The following is a 21,389-nucleotide window of genomic DNA, read 5'->3' on the forward strand; positions in this document are numbered from 1 at the left end:
CCAGCCTAACATACAGTTTAAGCAAAGAGGACAAAAACAGAAAGAAGATGTGGGCACAAGTTTTCACACGTTGCTCCACTCCTTTTGGGTATCTGGGTGAATCTGTTTTGACATCTGACACAGAATCACCAAGAACCCATTCAAAATCTGGGTAGGTTGAGTGAAACAATCACTCATTCCTTTAGATAAGGTAAAATTTCCCAGATACAGTCTCTGTCCAGGATCCAGTCTTAAACAATTCACTCTGAAGGTGACTTAGTTCATTTACAAATGGTTTAGGCTGATGGCAAAGAGAAATAATGAACACATTAGGATCACTCACAGAAGTGGCTAAACACTCATCTATTGATGTCAAAGCTTCAAGCCAACATTCCAGGACTGCAATCACCCAAGGCAAAATACAGATAGGTCAGAGGTCTACATGCTGGCATGTAGCATTTTGCATCTATGAGATGCCTCAGAGTTTTCACTTTTATTTAGTCTTCATCTGAGTTGACTTTCACTGATGTCTCAGCTGTCTTCAAGGTGATGCAGATCTAATTCATATGCAATAAGTGTCTAGTGCAATCTTAAGTATCATTTAAGAGAAAACGGTGCACAAAAACATAAAGGGGGTTCCTAACACAAGCAGGTATATACATGCACAATCCTCTGTACAATACTTTGAACCATTAACATCCTGAGTCGTTGTGGCACTTAAACTATGTGGCAAAACTCAGAACACCATCTGAGAAACCATTATCCTGATCAGCTACTGAAAGTGATATATAAATTAACAGAATAATCTAACAGTTTTTGGAAGGTGTCTTCCAAAGCAGCAGTAAAAATGAAAAATATTTACAGTCCTGTCTGAGTGAGGCTATTTAAAACAGAGCAGCTTAATTAATAATATGAAATGGATTGCTTTTGACCACACAAATTAAAATTCTGAGCTAATTCTGCATATTCTTTCATTCCAGTGCTACTGAGTTGAGGGAATAAAGATGAGGGAAGGAAATGGCCCTCCTGGAGTACTTGATTAAATTTCAAGACGCCAGGACTTTCCTCTCCCTGGAAAGTTTTTCATGAGAGTCAATATCCCACAATTACTCAGTGACACAAATATTCAAGAGCAGGAAAATGTTTTTCTTTAGCTTGCACTTATAAAAGGCACTGATCCATTTCAATCAGAGTAGACTTAGCAAGGAAGAGGCTAAACATTGGCTTCTCCTACTTTTATTTCATATAGCATAAATATTTAATTCCATTACTGAAGAAGCAAATGCAGTCTATTTCTTTAAATGTATTTATGGCATAATGGTATAATAAACCACTTCCATGTAAAAAAAAAACCCACTAAGGATTTGCCATTTGAAAAGATTCTTGGTTTAGCCCTCCAAAAATAATAGATTATTTGTAACAGTCTACATGAAAAAATAACAAGGAGTCATATTTCCCCCTCACTATGCACCCTTACATTATGAATAAGAACTTAAAAACGTAAGTGCAGCAGAAAACATCCAGTGTTTCTGACATCACAGGGCCCCACTCCCTTTCCACCTGAAACCATTCTAGAGCAGATCCTATGAACCAACAGGTTGCTCTCTGTTGTTACAGAATCCCTTTGTTCAAGTGATTCTCTCTCATCTTCTTCTTCCAAGAAAGTCCTGGCTCACAACTGTGTTTCCTCTTGTTCCAAAGAATGTGGAGGGACATGGCAAGATGCTGGAAGAGATGCCAGCTTCTGAAGCTTAGGATGTTGCAGAGGTTTTGGCCTGTGGAAGGAGCGCCGGCTTTGTACACGTCTGGCCGCAGCAGACCTGTAATTTCCTTGTACATCAAGCAGCATTTTCTTCTCTTGGGGCTCCTTCAGGTATGAGTCTTCCAGCCCTTCAAAGATAAGTAGAGAATTCTCTTCTTGTGAATTCTCTGACTTGTAGCTAACTTCAGAACAATAACCTGAGTTTACTGTCTCTTTGTTATTCGTATCTGTACCTGATTCCCAGAAGAGATCAGGTACATTTTGGTCACATGAAGCTATATACTCAGAGACAGCAGAAAGAGAAATATTCCCTCTGTTTTCCAAGGAAGAATAGTTTTGTGTCCAAGGCATTTGAAGACAAGAGGGGAAGAAGTGGAGGGGATTCACTGAAACACTTCCATTTTGGTTTAGTTGATCATCTGAAGAGGAGTATTCTGTCATTTCAACATCATGGTCCATATCACCTAGAGAGCACAATTAAATAAAAACATTTGTAGTACACATTTATCTATTCATATGCTGGCAATTGGGCTTTACTTCTGGCTATTTTTATGGAAGTCTTATGAAAGGGAGTGGTTTAGGATTTTTTTTTTTCTGAAAAACTCTTCTCTGTACCCAGTTCTAACTTGGACAACCTAAAGTGAGTCAGTTAAACTTATTATCCTTGCTGAGTATCAGGCAAAACTTAGCTCAGTGTTTGTGATGAACTGCCTGTTTCAGATAGTTAGGAGATGGAGCCATCATCTGGTCGCTAGGGTGTATCTTTATCTTGAAATGCTTAGACCTGATGCTCAGCAAGGAAATATTTGAGAATATTTTTTATATAAGTAGCAGAGGGCCTCTCCAGGGAATCAATTTCTTATTGTTCAGAACCTATTATCCATTTTCTATATATGTTATATATGTAAAGAAACAACATTTTCACTCTTGGCTTCCAGTTTCCATTGTTTTGTAAAACTTTCTAATTGAAGTTTCAGTATCATTCTCCTATTAGGAGAATTTTGTTAAGGAGATCATTCAGAGGACTGTTTCAGAGAGTAATGAAGGCTTATTAGCTAGGGAAATCTAACTTTCCAAAACACTTGTTAAGAAACACAGCATTCAAAAATCCAGTGAATTTGATATATCAGAGGTAGTTGCACAAATACCACTTCCAAATAATAAAGATAAATTAGACAATTGAATGGAAGAAAAGAACAAAGGTTAGCAAGAAAATGTTAAGCCAGTCATATATCAGTGCCAATGTTCTCAGTGTGCAAAAAGAAGTAAAGAGAATTGAAAAGTGGAAACGTGATAAAACAAATTTTCTTTTTGTAATGCTGCTCATTGTTCAGACTTTTAATCAGGATATTGCACTGTAAATCACAGTTTTTAATTAATCCAGTGTTTATTTTAAAACATCATTTAAAAATAAGCAAAGATGCATTAATAAGGAACTGAGTACTAGAATGAAACACAGGCCACTCCAGTATAGAAAGTGATGTGCTTACTCTACTTGCACCTGAGCTAGCACATCTTCTGAATGGACAGAAGCCAGATCAGAAACAAAATGGAACTTCCTTTTCTATTTCTTTTCAAAAGGCTGTGAAATTCTTCTCAAGTCAAGATTAGCAGCATTCACTCTTATCCTGAGGTCTTTGTCTGAACAAAGCTTCATCAAGTAACTACAGAAGTGTTTTCAATTTACCACATTTCTTTATTTGTCACAGGGGACACTCAGACATATATTTTGTGATCGTGGGTTCCACAGAAGTGAATTCATGATGACACCGACTTTAGCATTGCATTGCACAATCCCTGCAGTGCCCTGTGTTCTATTCAATTATGGTATCTGAACTGTGACCTGACCCACCTCATATAAAGACTTCCTGACTTGATTATAGAAATGAAGGTTGCTTTTTATGGTATCGAAAATTTCCACACAGCAAAAATGAAAGGGCAACTAGGATATTCATTTAAACCCAGAGTCAGTTTAAATTTAAGCCTCTAACACATTAGAAGCCACAAGTTATTTACTGTATCAGAGAGCTAAGCCTTTTCTTGTTTTAAAATAAGATATAGATTAAGATAAACTCACAGTTTAAGGAAAGCTCCAACTGGAATACTGCTTCTCCACAATACAGTTGTGTCATTATCTCTATCCACACAAGGGAAATGATACATTCTAGTAAACATGATTAGTTTTAAATTCCTTTCTTATGTAATTTAATATACATCAGTGATGTCACTGAGTACTTGTATTGTAGCAGTGGGCCATTTTCACTTCTGGGCACTGGATAAAAAATCTAGACAAATGTTCAGAACTGACTCAAGGCTTCTTAGCAATAGAGTCAAAAATCGTACTCCATTTAGGGAATTCAGCTATCAGTTTTGTCATCTAGAACTGACTAACCAAGAAACCTGATGCCTCTTGAAAATGGGTGCACGATATTCTGATACTTGGAATACTATTTTCTAGGCATTTAAAGATTTGAAGTCAAAACAAAGAAGGACTCTTATCTGCTGTAAAAATAGCAAGCCATTGGACCCAAAATACTTGAACAGCTCTCTGCAGAAGGAAAATAGAAAGATGTTTTGTTAATTAAGTTGAAGCAAAACAGAAGGTGTTTAGTTGTACAAAGAAATCAGGAAGGAAAGAGATGTGCTAGAAGAAGAAAAATTAGAAAAGTTCACTTCTCAGTAGACAGGATTGATAAGAAGGATGGTTAAAAATAAAGGTGATAGCATTGTTTAAAATATTACATATGTGTTGATTCTGGGAGAAAAGTTCTGGGTCTGTCCTCTGGGCCATCTGCTAGCAGGAAGGAATCTATTGATTTATTGCTGAGTCGGAATGGAGTGAGTCGTCTGAAGTTGTTTGGAGAGTATGGGATCTGCACTCGGGCCCTTTGTGATGGCACCACAGTATCTTCACTAGATAACCACGGTGAGAACTTCATGTAGATGCTCTGATCATCATCAGCTGAAAATACTGGGTTATCAATTCCTAAAAAAAAAATTCATGAGTAACAAATAAAATTAATCACAATAATTTCTTGGTAATATGGCAAAATGCTTTGTAAAAGGAGCATGGCTGTTGGTGGGGATAAAAAATAGGCTGATATACATGGGTCTAGGTGTGACTAAGCCAATACATAGACTGTTATGCACACATGTACCTTGGCTATTGCTAGGCATATATGGATTTCTATTAGAGAGAAAAAAACAGATTTATATCCAATATGCAGTTATACTGGGGATACCTGGAGACAAAAATTCAAATCAATAAAAGAAGAAATCAGTCCACAAATTTTAATTAAAAAAGGCTCAAAGTAAAATAACTGCAGAAAATCTAAATCAAATCCATAAAAAATAAATAAAAGATGGGAAAACATGCAAAAAAACCAGGTAAAATTCACCACTCCATAAAGGAATGAGATTTTTCATTAGGTAGCTGGAGCAGGCTGTAGAACAGTCAAAAGTAAGATACAGGCGCCTGTTAATACAGTTACCAAGTTTGTAGTACTTTTACAGAAACATTTTAGGCCTGCATCTTGCCACCCACTTGTTTCTGGGTGTCTTTATACATACTCAATAGAATTTGTCACAAAACAGTGAAAAGACTGTATCAGCAAGTTTGCCAAAACAGTACAGATACAAGCTCTTTTCTTCACTGTATGCACCATGGTACACATGAAGCAAACAATGTTCTTCTGAAAAATTCAAACACAAAGGTGCTAAAGAGAAATAGTACATTTTCAAACTTTATAAATCGTATTATATATGATTTCTGTTGTATTTAGTGATATGGTTCCAATCTGACACTTTGGAGCCTGTCAGGGTTGGAAACCCAAGTACAATGAGGAGCCAGATATGTTGCAAATCTGTTTCTTTCAGTGATTTCTATGAACCTGTAAAGGATCTGAGGGAGTTGTGAATTTAAGAAGAGAAGTCCTGCCTGAAATCAGAAGAATGAAATTTATCACAACAAAATGCTTCCAATGCAAGTGGAAAACAGTTCCAAAGGACTAGTATTGACTGTCTTGTGAGGTAAGACAATTCTAAAATAACATTTTCTGTTGCTAGAAATAATGGTTTTAAAATTGCTTTAGGTAGTCATGTTCACAACTTCTATCAGTAGCAAATTTGATGCTTTTCATGCATTCAGGTATCTAAAATTTGTTATGTTAACATTAATATTAAGCAAATATATTTTCAAATAGAACCCATAAAATCAAAGCAAAAAAAAATAAACAACAAACCCCACCAGCCTAAATCATCAGCATTTCTAGTGCTTTTTTAAACATTTGAGAAAAAAATATTTAAAGGTAATAAATATTTTTACCAGCAGGATTATCTGTGAAATTTTGTTTCGTCACATTAGCTAAGAAATCAACTCCTTTGCCCAGATGCAAAGTCTCATAATCATTATTTTCTTCTGATTCAGAAAACTCCAAATCTGTGGGGAAAAAAAAAAGCCCAATTTGATTAGAGATTTTTATCAGTTCTAATAGAAAATGCTAGTTCATGCTGTTTGATGCCAATGGTTATCAGATACATCGTTAACAAGGATCTAGATAAGGGCAAAATTCAATCAACATTTGTACCACTGAAATGTGAATGTATATACAGTTTGCAGCTCAGATACCAATTACATTAAGCCAAACTTTTGCCTAATGAATTGCCTACCTGGAACTTAAACACACCGACATAAGACATGGCACCACTGCTCCTGCTGTTTTCTGTGTCTTAAATGCTCCTAAGCTGACCAAAGCCCTCTTACAATAACCAGTGGCTGCATTTTCATCACTTGATTTGTATCCTGACTAATTTCAAACCTAATGAGGTCATTGCTGATTTTACTGCATTAGAACAAGTTTTGAAATAGCTGCTAAACCATTTGTTAAGACTGTCTTCAAATTACGCTTTAAGTAGTTGATGACATCTTTAATAAGACAACATTGAACAGACTACTAATGAGTATTTGGAAAGCTCTTCCCATACAAAAAAGTTCTAGAAAATTACACTTAAAGAGCCAGCCTGTATGCTTCTGTCAGTCAAATTAAAATAACACTCAGAAAATGATTCAAAGAAGATACATAAAGAAAAACAATGTTGCTTGGAGCTACTGAGGAAAGGTGAATCCCTCTCTGTTTCACTGGAATTATCCTTGACATCAAGGGGTGGCAGAAACAGAGGAAAGAACCCAAGTAAAAGGTAGTTCAGTGGCCTTTAAACACATTTTGAAGTGTTTTAAAGTGACACTTTATAATCATATAACAAATATATTAGCATCCATCACATTTTGCTATGCCTGAGATCAATGCCAAAAGATGGCTAAAACATTAAAGAATTTGAGGTTTTATATGAAAACCAGCTTTTGCTAGGAGTGCTCCCTAGGCTGGTCAGCTTCTGATTACACTTTCGAGGCTGACCTGTGTGTTAGATTTGAACATGAATGGTGAATTAGGACTGAAACTGGCCTCTGACTGTGTGTTCCTTTCAAAGCTGCACTCTCCTTGAGCCCTAACATACTTGCTTAGCCTCAACTCTGATACAGAGACTTCTAAAACAATGGACTTTAACTCAGATCAGAATGTCATCTCAGCTACTGAATTTTATATGGCTGGTATGCTGGGCAGACATATCCTGCTGTGATGAAAAAGAAAAATCTTACAAGCTCTCTGCACCTTATACAAAAGGAAGCTGAAAGTTCATTCATGTTGTAGTCACTGTATTGTTTTGTTTTCAAAATTTAAATGTGATATTTCAAAAATTTGAGTAAAAAGGCCAATTAAAATTTTGTTTGTCATCCAGCTTCTTAGAAAAACAACTTCTAAATCATAGAGATGCTGCATTTAAGCATGGAGATGATCCTCACTCTGAGTTCTGAATTATGACCAGGAGTCTGTTTTTAATATCAGTTTTGCTATTGCATATCACAAAACCTTTCAGCGATGCTTTACTGGCAATGTAGCTGGTAAAATGCAGTTAATGAAAATGGTCTAAGTGTCTTTTTACCTTTTTCCTTCAAAGTAAAATCTTGTACTGGATTTTCTGAAGGAATATTTCCATTTGGTATGACACTGCTGTTTCTCTGAAAAGAAAGCAAAGAAAGTGACCAAAAATGCCAATATCCTCAGTCACAATGGCAGTGACACCCTTTGAAAAAAGTCCAGCAGCATAACCCTGAAATCTCTTGCAATCTGTGTTTGAGACTCAATACAGATGCTACAAGTTTCCCACCTACCCTCATAGTGTGCACAGGGTGAAAAAAAGAAAAAAGAAACTGACTCTTTTTATGCTCTGTGTTCCCTCTTAGTTTCATATCAATTTGGTTGAATGCTCTATGCCGTAGTGCTTCCCTGCTACCTCCATCCTGCAAAATCTTCCTACAGCAGTGTAGCACAGCTCAGGGTCTGTTGTTTTCCAAGTGATGAGAAATCTCACACCCAGAAGAAGAGTCCCAAAGGATAGAGAAAAGCAGAATGTGAGAAGATGCTCCTGGAATTACCTCGTAGTTCAATCTCTTCTTGCTTAGGTCTTTTTAAGTTCATGAAGTTCTACAGGACAGAGATAAATGCAGGACACAGGACCCTTCAGAGTCCTCCCTGGCCTCCCCTCCCCTTAGTTTGTATAATAGGTGCCTACATCTGGGTCCTTGTGAAAATATTTTACCCTTTTTTGGCCCCGGTCTCGCTTGTGGATTTTATTGAGCTTCTTGGGATGGTTTATTCCTAGCTTGGTACTCTTGAAAGATTCTAAGCGCTTCCTCATTGTCCTATGGAAAATCTCCTTGTCTTGTTTGTCATCTTCACTGTGCATGATCTCATGTCGACTGTACAGGTGTTTGTGCTGTGGCCAGGAAGGGAAGACAATATTCATTTATTTAGAAATACAGCTGGAAGCCCTGAATCAATGCATTCAATCAGTGTCATGGAAATGTAAACAACTCCATCAGTAAGAATGAACCAAAGACTAGTCTGAAGGCATTAATGAAACTCCCATTTTTCTTTCTCTTTTTTCTCTATGAAACAGGTGTAAATCCAGGAATTTCAAGCATGTAAGAGTAGACTGTTATTTAAAGTAAGCTCCCCCTATAAGTGTCTGAATTACTTCAGCTGATACACTCCATTTAATCCTGATCAGAATCTATGTTGGACACAGTTCTGCATTGCACTGACCCAAGTGATTTCAAAAGCACTACTTCTGTTAAAAAGGCACGTTCTCAGGTGAGAAAGCACATAGACGAAGAGCCTATCTTCTTCAAGGGTGCAGATTTTGCAGTGGGTTGTCTCCTTTCGAGTTTCACTCCCAAGTTTTGGTTCGTAATGCCTCCTAGCTTTAGATTGGAAAACAGTCCAGTGCTAGCTTTTTGCTCTCACCTCCTGCCTGGGTTTATACAGGTACTGTTGTAGGGTGTGATGAGCAAGTGTATCTTCTGTGTCCCGGATGCTTTTCCTCCTCTGCTCTAAAGCCTGCATATCAAGGCAAACCGGTCCAGCTTTTTCTCTCCTGAAGAAGAGCACAAAGAGCAGTTTTTAGAATTAGTTATTGCTGAAGAGGAGGAAAAAACAGGGGGATGAGGAACAAGAGCGAGAAAGGTTGAAGATTAAAAAAAAAAAAAGGAAGGGCAAGAATTTTCTAAATGAAAATGAGCAAGCAAATGCTCAGTGGGAAATGTGAGATTTTTGAGTTTTGTCTTTCAAGGTGATGTAGCATTAATTTCACAGTTTACAAGACACATGGTCTGTTCAATGACAGGTTCACCAAGGAGTGAAGGAAGGGGCAATTTTTTTCCATGCTTGTCTCCTTATTCTGGAGCAGGTACAGAAATAACATCTAGCCCTGTATATAGCAGTTGGTCAACCAAAAGCAAATGAAACAACTCTAACGTGAATGTCTGTTTCGTATTACCAGCTTTTACTGAAAAGAATTGTTTGTGTGTAAAATGCAACAATATAAGCCCATGTATAGCCATTTTATGTTCAAGGAAATATTAAAGTAAAAACAAGTAGCTCATTAAGCCACTGTAAGTTGCATTTTTCATTTTTTAACACTGTTTCAATCTCCTCTCACATACCTCCCCATCAGCCTTCATTACTTACAGTAAATAAGAGACAGAGCCTTCCACAGTACTTGGGAGTGGGGTGCTGAAATCCACATTTACCATGTTGTCTGTACTTGGAGAACGTATAAATGCTAATGAACCTCTTCTCTCTCCCTGGTCACAGAAAGAAACAAGACATATTACAGCTGGAAACACCCAGGACAAACTGTGTATCAGATTGTATATAATTTTTGAGACTGCTGTACTCAAATGGCACAAGAAGCACAAGAGAAGTTGTATTTAGGTAACAAATACAAACCATTTTTTTGGGTTTATGGTTTATTTATGTTGAATGACATTATCCCCATGAATAAATCCAGGAGAAAAACTATTCCACTCTTATAAATTGATTTAGAGGAGGTGAGTGATTTCTTAGGCCTCAACAGATTAGCAATTTTACTTTGCACCACACTGCAAGCCAAGTGCATAGAGTTATACACACAGATTTCTATGCATCGACACATCACTGCACTAATGGTAGGATTTTCAAACATACAGCAGTAAGTTTTCTGTTCTGTACCAGACTGGAAGCTGCAAATGTTAAGTGGTGAGAGGAGTCTACAAGGCTATTTGAATGAGGTTGTGACATGACAGGATGAGATACTGAAGAGATTTTCCGGTTCTAAAACTAGCATACAGGAGTGACCTGCCAGAAAACCTCAGCTTGATGCCTTCACATATTTCCCTACAGCTTGTGTAATCTCTTGTTCAGGTGAAAGTTATTTGTTGGGTGGCATTGTGCCCATAAAGGCTAAACAGATTGTGGTAGTTTTAGTTATGCCTAGATGTATGAATCACAGCAGAGAGAAATCGCAGAGCAGGTCTCTACATTTTAAACAGTAATAAAGAATACATCAAGCAAAGCCATCTCCCTTGCAGAACATTAAAAGAGATTTTATGTACATTTCTCCAACTTTAACTACACTGTGTTCCTTTTACATCTTGATATTCATAGAGCAAATGGAATGCTTTCTTTTGCTGTGGTAGCCCACATACATGTTACAGTATGTGTTGGATCAGACTACTGACATTAAGAAGTACGTTCAGGCCTTTTGGGCAGAAAACTTGAGATGAATAAAATTGCATTCTGAGACAACATCGTCCCATTCATATTTTTTTGAGTGAATCTAACTTTCTTTTCAAATCAAGTTTAATATTTCATACATACATCATATCATATCATGGAGGAATTTCAGCCAAAACAAGGTATGAACTGTAGGTATTTTAAGTCAATTCTGTTCATTTGCTCTGGACTATTTTCATTTTGCTTTTCTTAGATTCTCCCCTCTAAACGGTAAGAAATTTATTAAGGTTGACACTGAACTCCCTCAGACTCTCTTGTTTGTTATACAGATGCAGCATAACAGTAGAACTCAACCAAGAAAAAAGTATAAAATAATTTTTAAACTCTCAGTTTCTTGAAAGTGAGATGAGAATGAGTAGCTGGGGGAGGAAAATCTCTACTTCTCCTGGAGGAAATGGCTTCCGTTTCAATGTCAGCTTGTAAGTCATAGACACTTTGTTCTAATATATATTTGAGAAGTCAAGAAAAAGTTGTTAAAGCAAGCAGTGTATCACTGAAGCAAATATTATAATGAAAGACGTGAAATAACTTTAGGATTCGTAACTCATAACTAATTTCCACTGGAAGAACTATGTTGCAAAACTTCTCAAGAGCTTGGAGAACTTTTAATTTCTTTGTGTAGTAAACATTCACCAATAGAATTCATCTGCAAGACACACTATACACAAATAGTGTTTGGACTAAGGTAGCAAAAGTCAATTTCCTTGTGTTTTGTCTCCTAAAAAATTAATGCTCAAACTTAATCTGACTTCACTATATGGGATCGAAGACTTTATTGGGTAAAAGTTCTGGTGCTAGATCTGCATGATTTAGTGATCTATCAAGTGCTTTGCTTCTCTCAAAGTGAAGAAATACTGTATTGAATCTACTGAACAAATTCAACAATTAATCTGAACTTGAGTATCGTGCTCGTCCACATCAAAGTCATTATCTAATTTTCTTCCTCTGAGGTGTGACCCAGATAACATCTCAAGAAAGAAAATTAGTTCTGGAGTACAGATGGACTGAAAACTGAATGGGTAATTTACAAAATCTCAAAAGGATGTATTTGCTTGTCTTGTGAACCACTTCTCATTTCTCACACTAACATAATTTCTGCATTTCATCTGGTTTTCTGAATTTAATCTTTAAAATTACATGTTTCATTGGAAGAAGGCTGACTGGCTGCAGCTCATTCTCAAAAAAGAAAAAAATAAGAGAAAGAGCTTAGTAGCAATAGCAGTATTAGTCGTGGTATTAATTTATTTTATTTAACGAAATAACTAATATATCACCTAGCTGAGAAAATGAGTTCAGATGAAGATTACGGGCACAGATGTATTATCATTTCAAAGATCGCCTTTAAAAACATTCCATTTAAAACTATCTTTTACACTGTGCCAACACTGCACGTTTGTGGCTATTTAAGCAAAGATGACTAGTTTCACACTGAAGAAGGTTAGGAATTCTTAACACAATCTGGTGACATTGCTCCAGTCTGAGAATGGTACTCCAGCAGAAAGTCAGAAACTTTCTTCCACTCTGTAGCTTTAAAAATTTCTCCTACTGCAAGTCTTAAGTTTCCCTAACTTCACAATTCTGTGATTGCATTTGTTATTTGTAGCATACCACTTCAGTTCTATGTGTTGAATTGTGGGAGTTATGATTCCCTTGAATTACTCTTCACAATTCTTTTTGTGTCTTATGATGATCTGGAAGATTGAGATTAGCAGTCCACTACTTTGGCCACATACCCACACCATTTAGAGCTGAGCTTCTTCAGACCAGATTTGTCACTACACAGAGCACTGTTCTGCAGAAGCCAGACTGTGGATATATTTAGAAAGACAGTATCCCTCCAGTAATTTTTTCATGTAATGAATATAGAAACAAAAATATTGAGTAAAATCCAACAGAAAAGTACACTGACATAAGTACAATACACTAATACTTGGTGATCAGGCATAATACTGAGAACTACAGATTCTCAAACCCAAAACCCATTTAAAAAAAAATAAATCACAGATGGAAACACTCTTCCTTTAGACATCTCAGCAGTATTATCAACTTTATGCTATATTATACATTTTTAAAAAATCAAAACCCAAGTGATGTTATAATATGTCAACAACTGTTCATAAGTACCTCAGCCACATAACTAATTGCATCCTTCAAGTTGAGTTCATGGAAAACATTAAGGATTTGGTCTCTTGATTTTTGAGCAGATCTTCTCATCAGTATTTTTCTGAGGAATTTCCTATCAAAATTGGACCACCTGATAATTTAAATGAACAGGGTTAATGGCAACAAGCAATTTTAGTTTCACAGCACTTTTAGTTTAGCATAAATGATATTTTTTGAGCTAAACACTTTTTAAAAAATGGTGAACACAGGAATGGGAGAGGTTTGTGTTTTGAAAGGTTTCAAGTAACATGTAGAGAAAGTTAAGGAAAAGCCTGCTACAGACTTATGTCACAAAGCATTTCATCAGTTCACTTATCAAGCACTCCTACAACAACAACAGTGCTGGGACTGCAGTATCCCATTTCAAAGGCAGTAAGAGATTTTATACTTGGGAGATCATACTAACTTAGTTTTCTACTTCTGATTATGTTTAATTTTCTTCTCCCCTTTGGAAAGTAACCTTCCTTTCCTCAGTTGTATTGTAGGACAGTCAGACTAGAAAATCAGTTCACAGCAACAGTGCCCCTCCAAAAGCTCTGTGAGGGGGCCTTTTTCAGGACGTTGATGGACCCTGCTCTGGTAGTGATGTGGATTTTCTGTGCTTTACACTTCCAAGATCTAACAGAAGGGTATCTGCCATTTCAGTATGTAAGGTCCAGAAAGTAAAGGATGTTCTACTTTCATTTAATTTCATCGAGATTTTATCTAAATGACATGAGGCAATTTTGGAGACTGTTGCTCAGAGTGACTCTATCCATCTTGCCCAATGGCTTTTTTGAGTTTCCAACTTCTTATTTGGATTGCTGAAATAATTTTGTGTTAAACATTATTCACAGAATTGATAACTATTCCTGTTCTCTAGACAGAATATCTGACAAGCAAGCTCCAATTCTGGCTGCCCCACTTGACCCCATCAGTGAAGGTGGTAGGAGCTGCCACTTCCCTGAGGAAGCAGCACTTTCACATACACAGAGTCCAAAAGGCAGCCTTAAGATGGTCTCATTCAAAATACATTAGTCACCAAACTGTACACTCAACCATGAATCTACATTAAGCTATTCCTTCTCTTGTTATTCAGGGAGATTATTTTCTGACATGTAAGAAGTCAAGCTCTGCCACTTCATAAATACAGCTCCATATTCAAGGGAGTATTTCAAAAGTGGAGATGTGTTCTCCTGTTATATATAGGCTACTGAAATTCATTCCCCAAAAGTAAACAACAAATTTAGATCAAAAGAAAGAAGATGTTCTGTCTGGAATGCCTCAGGAAAATTCTTCACTGCATAAATGAATGAAGAGCAAAAGGAAAGGAAGGAGACTGCCCCTATAACTGGATGGAGACACGTGACAAATTGTTTTAGTTCCACTACAATCTAGTTCCAGCCTAGGAGTTGTATAGTTGTATAAGCATAATTCTAAACCTAAGCTAAGAGACTCAGCTTCTTAGGTTATGGGAGTACTCTGCACAGAACTAAAACAGCCACATGGCTTTTGGATTGGAATTGGCATGTTGAGTCAGCACTGTGAAAAGACTTAACCCAAGGGAGAGAACAAGAACAGCCTAACCTCAAAGAACACTCTTAAACATGTCCAGATTTAGTGTTCTTTTTTTTAACATGCTTATTCATCTAGACATGGAAGTGTGTCCATCACAGTGGTAACTCTTCATATGTACTTTAAAGAAAGTAGTATGTCTTTCAGCTGAGTAATTTGGCTTCTCTCAAGATGAATCAGCTATAAACAGAGTGGGACAGTTGGTTTCAAACTAACAGGCTGCAACTGTCAGAGTCATTTCAAAGCACCCTGTGCTATCACTTTCAGAGGTGTTGAACACTTCCTCTGTAGAAATAGGATAAACAGCTAGCCCAGGTGTAGCAGAGGTTTTTCAGTGCCTCCACACAAAAACATTGTTCATAAATTGTAATATTACAGAGAAGGACCAACACTAACATTTTAGATTAAAACTTGTGCAAATAGCCAGTTCTCTCATCTTGAGAGAATCTGATTTCTGAACGTGAACTGAGGCACCTGCAAAGGCGTAGTCTGAACTGTGGAAGAAAAGATTTCAGTTTTAAGGGAACAAAAATACAGTGTTTTCAGGATTGCTATATTTCCAGTATTTTCAGTATATAACCTCTTAAACTACATTTTACATCCTTGCTTTCTCTAAATGCATGGGCTTAAAAAGTCGTAACATACAGATAAGATTTTCTAGCAGTATTTCAACATTCTAAGTTAGTTACTACTTACTTGTCTCTCAGATAATGATGCCCTATTTGTCCAGAAATGTCTTCTATAGCAGAAAGAATGTGATCAAAGGCCTAGAAAAATGAAAGTGGAATTAGTATCTTTACAGAAATAAAAAAGCATAATTAGAAAATAGCTTTAGTTTTCAGTTAGACCATGTAACTACAAAGTAATTTTATTGCTGTTAAGCAAATTTTTTTCCCATTTACGGAAATACTAACTGCTATACGCTTTTGTTCAAAGGTCCTGAGCTTTCTAACCAGTTCTTTATAAATTCACTAACTATTTTTGAATTACAAGGATCTCAGCAGAAGGTACTTAGACTCCCATTTAACATTCAATTTTAAAACTTTTTATTGACTGGTTTTACAACCTCCATTTCTGCCCTATGAAGTACATAAACCGCTATTAGTGTCAGTGATTAAATCAGTTGACCAATTTCCCTAGTGTGTCTTTTTTAGATGTTTCAGGAATCCATACTCCCCTCAGAGTAGAAGTAGGCACCATTCTTTTAATATCTAGGGCAAAATTCATATTGAGTATATTAGATGGCTGATAGAAATCACAAGGTTTATAGCTCTTGATTCAAACCAAGGTAGCTGCAGGTACAATTTAGTCTTTTTCTAAATGTGGTTATTAACATTCCACTCTGAACATTGCAGTGATTACTGCAGAATGTACAGATGCTACATTAGGAACAACATGGGTGATATTTGGCATGGGTGAGGCTGTACCTCGAGTACTGTGTTCAGTTTTGGGCCCCTCCCTTCAAAAAGGACATTGAGGTGCTGGAGTGTGTCCAGAGAAGGGCAACAGAGCTGGGGAAGGGTTTAGAAAAAACATGCTATGAAGAGCAGCTCAGGGAGCTGGGCTTGTTTGGTCTGGAGAGGAGGAGGCCCAGGAGTGCATTATCACTCTCTTCGACTACCTGAAAGGAGGTTTAAAAGGTCTTAAGTTGTGCCGGGGGATGTTCAGATTAGCTATTATAAAAAAAAACCTCACTGAAAGAGAGGCTAAACATTGGAATAAGTTGCCCAGGGAGATGGTGGAGCCTCTGGAAGTTTTCAACAGACATCTGGATGTGGCACTTGGAAATAGGGATGAGGGATAACTGTGGTGCTAGGTTCACTGTTGGACTAGATGTTCTCGAAAGTCTCTTCCAACCTTGATGATTCTGTGATGTCCTACAGTCTTCCAAGCTTTAACATATATTTGTATTGAAAATGTATGTTTTCTTTCACTGAATAAGAACTTCATAATGTTGTGTGAGAGTGAACTGAATGAGATTGTGTTTCAAAATATTTTAAAAGTGTAAAGAAATGCAGGGACACACAGCACTCACACCAAATTAAAACTATTGCCATTAATCTGGAATTTCAGTATATAATAATCTGTACTGGTCAATAGACTATCTTTCTATGTAATATGCAAGCTATAAAGCCTGCTGTCATACCTTTCCCAAACATTAACTGTTTGTAAGATGGAAAAATAAACTTATTTGCACATGCTTTGCCCTAGTAATGATCAGTCAAAACATCCTCCTCTTTTAGATGAATAGAAAGACACATATTCAATCTGTGCTGTTTCCCCAGCACACTCAGCCCCATTGAATTCACAATTGAAAGACCTTAACTTTCAGTTGAGTTTCCCCTCACAGGACTCACTGCAAAGACAAATAGTAACCTAAAAATAACTTATGAAATGTTTCAAGGATTTTGCTCATGAAATTTGATAGCACCTTCCCTTCAAAAAAAAAAATCTAGTAATTTTGTTTTCTTTTTCACTTTCTCTGTAAACACACAAAAGATTCTACAGTTTTGTTTTAAAATATCTTACTCTGCCATGAAGTTTCTCGTTCAGTTTTGGCTCTCTGTGTTCGGTTTTCTTCACTTTCAGCCACTGTACCAAAGGCTTGATAGTCAGGCCCTAAGGATTGAAGCATGATAATAAATACTTAGGAGTTTCCTTAGACTTTCCTCCAGATGGTGTTGTTAAAGAGAAATAGAGTACATTTGTGTGTTACAGGGTGGTTCTCATACTTTCTCAGTTATCTCTGTCCCCTCTAGAAGATAAAATGCCATACCCTCAGCTCCTGTTACAAAGGTTTGAAAAGACAACAACCAATGGAAAAATGTATCTTCTATAGAAAAAATATGGAAGGGTGGAAGTGTTTCCTACACCATTGAATCCCTGTATCAGGAGTTCATGACCACAATTAAACCTTCTGCAATGCACTTCAGAAAAACTTGCAAGCTGCTATATACTGACATATCTCCATTTAAATTGATGGAGTTTTCATCCAGAAAGTGCTATTTTGTTTAGATGTTAAATACTTTCTTGTCCCACTGCTAACTGTTGTATCTTAAAGCAAGTACTGAGGCTCAGGTAGATCATCCTAATGACTGTGTCTGCCCATTAAAAGGACTGTTCCCTATAGTTATTCACATGAGGTGAAGGATGTTTAATCAGATATTAACTTGGCACTATTAATACCAAGCAGCTAAGACTGAACAATTTTTAGCACAAAGGAAATTGTGTTTTGTCCCATGAGGTCCCACATGAAAACATAAAATGGGATCTTTGTTACTAAAATTACAAATTCAATTATTCTTTCAGTTCAGTGAAACAATATGCAACCTTCAGCTGAGAACTTTAAGCATTGGGTACTTTTGGGGGACTCCTTCTCCTTGCAAGAAGCATGCTTAAGAAGTTAAATTACCTGGAAAATAACAGTAAAAAACACAACAATGATAGTCGTGCTGACAAATAGGTTTTTCTCTTTCACTTTTTTATCATTCAGAAGTGCAACAAGAGCAAAAGCAACCGCTCCACGTAGTCCACCATAGGACATCACCACCTGGTCTATTATCTCCAACTGGACTGTTCTGTAGCGATTTAGAATCCACGTCTGTAAAATTACACCTGTAAAAACAAATGTCAGCACGTCTAAAAATACCCTTATGCAATGCCAATATTCCAGTCATGTGTGACAGTAATGGCACCACCAGACCCGCTTTGTAACAATCTACTCCACTGACTTCCCCCTCCACATCACAAGACTACCTGCTTGGTGCCACCTCCTTTACAAGTAGACAAAAGAATTAGGAGGAGCTGCTTCTGTGAGCCACCAGCTCTTCTGAGAGCACTATCCCCCAGCCAGGCACTACAAGGGCAAGTTCTGCTGTGTCCTGACCTTTGAAATTCGTTGAGAAAGAATAGAATTTCTAGCACCATAACCAGTGATGTGCACACAGTCATTTAACAGAAATGTCTTAAAACACCATTGATTTAGGGAGTAATGTGGTACCTTTTACAAATCACCAAACAGGATATTTGTGTCATTGTCTTATGAAGCCTGTCTAGTTATGCTAATACCGTCTTCAGACCTACAGGTGAGGTGCTGCCTATTGCAGGAGACCCAAAGCTCTAGAAATCACAGAGCTCCCACCATACAGAGGAAAAACAGCTTCACCACTCCTGCGAGTGTCATGGCACAAGTGTCCCACTGCAGCATACCAGGGCTGTTAACCAGCACAAAACACATGGTGCTCCTTTTAGAGAACTCTGAACTTTGGCAAGGAAAGAGTGTCTGGTCACTCTAAGAAGAGCCTCTTAAGAACTCATTCATGCCACCAATTTGACTCCTTCAGGGTATTGAGAGTTACAATTGCATAAGATTCAATATCATCAGGTATTTAGCAATTTGTCAATGTCTAAGATCAATTACTTTAGTGGGTGCTCATTGTTATTGCTGAATATTTACTATTTAATTGCTGAGCACATTTACTACGGATTGTTAACCACTCATTACAGGAATACAAAAAGGTTCAAAGACAAGATACTGAAAACTCTTTTACTCAGCCACATTAGCAGTTACTCAGAGGCAGCTAAAATGAACAATGCTTACAGGCTATTTAGAAAGGAGAACAAGGGACTAGACACTTCATTCAGCACAGGAGCCTCTGAGAGAGAATAAGAACACAGACTCCAGGAAAACTGCGGGCTAGATAGACTTGCAATCTGTTATTTCAATTTAAGTCAAGACAAACAGGCAAATAAGCTACTTTAATTTATTCCCAGGTGTAAGTACATACACCAAATCACTATGTGTGTTCTTCTCTCCAAGTCCTTCATTACATGCCTTTTATGGAACTTCAGCAAAACTACAGCAGAACTACATACATAGCTGGGCAAATCATTGTTGGTATTTTGAAATGTTTGCAAACTTATATAACCCCAGTTAATTGACAGTAGGTAATCCCCACCTGCCACAGTCTTATTTGCTCAGTTTTTCATCAGTCCCTGAGAATTATTTCGTAGGCCAGAGAACCCACAGTGTAATTATGTATGGTCTGGTATCACTGCGTGTCTGAAACCTGAAGTCAACCATAAAATTAGCTTAGGACAATCTCTTTATTACTAAATTGAAAAAGCTGAAGGAGAGATATGGCTTACAGAACTCACATCTTTTGTTAAAGAACAAAGTCCATTTCACTGGAAGATTTTGCCAATACCATGTGCTGGGTCAACAAAGCTTAGCCACTGGATGATTCATCTTAGGTGGTGGGCTAGTCACATCCTCACACATCATCAAGAATGAAGTCCTGCTATATTTTCAGCATATGATGAAGCTTAGTATAGAGATCTACTCTCCTAACCCAAACCCAACCACAAATTCAACTAAAATAAATGGAATGTTTTAAAATAAACAAACCTAGAGCTCCACATTTTTTAGGGAGGGGGCTAAAGAATATGTGATTGCATCAGCAATACAATGCAAGAACAGGAACATCCCCTTACCAATAACTCTATATACTGAGATGAAGACCAGAGTCAACAGAATAAAAGCTGTATTCCAAGTCCAGATAGCTGGATTTACAGCTGAAATTCCCAGGAACATGAAGATAATAGTTTCTGCTCCACTGGCCATCATTTTCATGGTGAATCTTACAGTTGTAGAAGACTGTTCAGATATGTTAGCTTTGACATATTTCTGACAGCAGATGCCACAGAAGGTTATCCTAGAAAAAGAAGCAATTGTACAGAAAGTATCTGTTGCAACATTTAATACTACTTCCATCTGTCTGTCACATAGTGATAAAACCCACCATTAATTTCTAAGAAAAAATACATTTAGGAGCCATTGTGAGACTAGGCTAGGCAAAAAGCATATCTCAAAGATTCATGCTGAGGTACCCTCAAGAGTCCTTAAGACGGGATTTAATTAGATCACAACAGACCTTAATTCTCTTCATATTACCATACTGCTTTACAAAACTTTGCAAAATTTCAAATCTCATTTACATTAGACATAATCTTGAACTAGTGATCTGTTTGCAGAGAGATATTTAGATCTTGATTATACTCACTGTATCATCTACAAACATGACAAGCAAAACTGAGAAGAAAGTTATGCCAGGAATCAATGGATGCTAAAAGAGAGACCACAGAGGCACTCAAGCCAAAACAGACAAGATTTAGGCAAAACTTATCAGACCAGCCAAGACACAGAGAGCAGTGAATAATGACCTTCACATAATACCATAGAAAAATACTGCCTTAGTTGCAAATTATAGGGAAATACATCAATACAAATAGACAACTGTTAGCCTTGCAGTAACAAAGAGTCATGTCTGTATTTTGGAAAGGAGTTCTCACATTGCACAGAAGATAATGGAAATTTTACATTCCTTTTCAAGGCTGGATGACAGTGTTTGCAATCTATAATCTAGTGCAGTGTGAAGATACTATTACCCAGCATAAGCTTCACGAGTGTCGTATTTATAGCTGTCCTATATAATTTAGGTCTTCCTTTCAATGTTTTTAAAAACCGTATTTCCTTCTCAACCCCTTCACAGACAAACAAAAAGAGACTTACGCCAGGATAGCTGACAGAGAAAGCATCTCTGCTGTGAGGTAGGACAGGTAGGATATGATAAACACAAATCCAGGTTCAATGCTTCTCACATGCTTCGTGAAACGACTGACCAACGAGAGCAGGAATGCAAAGAAAATGCCAACCAGTGTCCCACCGAGGCTCACCACAAAGAATGATACTGAAAAAC

The 21,389-nt window shown here is 37.2% G+C and overlaps 1 protein-coding gene across 2 annotated transcripts in view; it reads right to left on the reverse strand.

Annotated features, from left to right (window-relative positions):
• Window positions 1-2,118: 2,118 nt before the first annotated feature.
• Window positions 2,119-21,389, reverse strand: part of SLC9A3 (solute carrier family 9 member A3) — a 53,734-nt gene continuing 34,463 nt past the window's right edge. Inside the window, exons 5-17 of one of the 2 annotated variants that reach the window (XM_071553434.1) lie at window positions 21,203-21,380; window positions 20,125-20,345; window positions 18,044-18,246; window positions 17,161-17,250; window positions 15,328-15,398; window positions 13,039-13,168; window positions 9,829-9,944; window positions 9,106-9,235; window positions 8,399-8,575; window positions 7,742-7,817; window positions 6,066-6,179; window positions 4,484-4,727; window positions 2,119-2,205 (exon numbers count right to left, since the gene is read on the reverse strand). In XM_071553434.1, the coding sequence (XP_071409535.1) occupies window positions 2,202-2,205; window positions 4,484-4,727; window positions 6,066-6,179; window positions 7,742-7,817; window positions 8,399-8,575; window positions 9,106-9,235; window positions 9,829-9,944; window positions 13,039-13,168; window positions 15,328-15,398; window positions 17,161-17,250; window positions 18,044-18,246; window positions 20,125-20,345; window positions 21,203-21,380 (1,754 nt within the window). In that variant the 3' untranslated portion in view covers window positions 2,119-2,201. Of the gene's footprint in view, window positions 2,206-3,774; window positions 4,728-6,065; window positions 6,180-7,741; window positions 7,818-8,398; window positions 8,576-9,105; window positions 9,236-9,828; window positions 9,945-13,038; window positions 13,169-15,327; window positions 15,399-17,160; window positions 17,251-18,043; window positions 18,247-20,124; window positions 20,346-21,202; window positions 21,381-21,389 lie in introns of those variants that run through there. The other variant, XM_071553433.1, reaches the window with a different exon arrangement.

Source organism: Pithys albifrons, chromosome 4 (genome assembly GCF_047495875.1).
Source record: "Pithys albifrons albifrons isolate INPA30051 chromosome 4, PitAlb_v1, whole genome shotgun sequence".
Taxonomy (NCBI): Eukaryota; Metazoa; Chordata; class Aves; order Passeriformes; family Thamnophilidae; genus Pithys; species Pithys albifrons.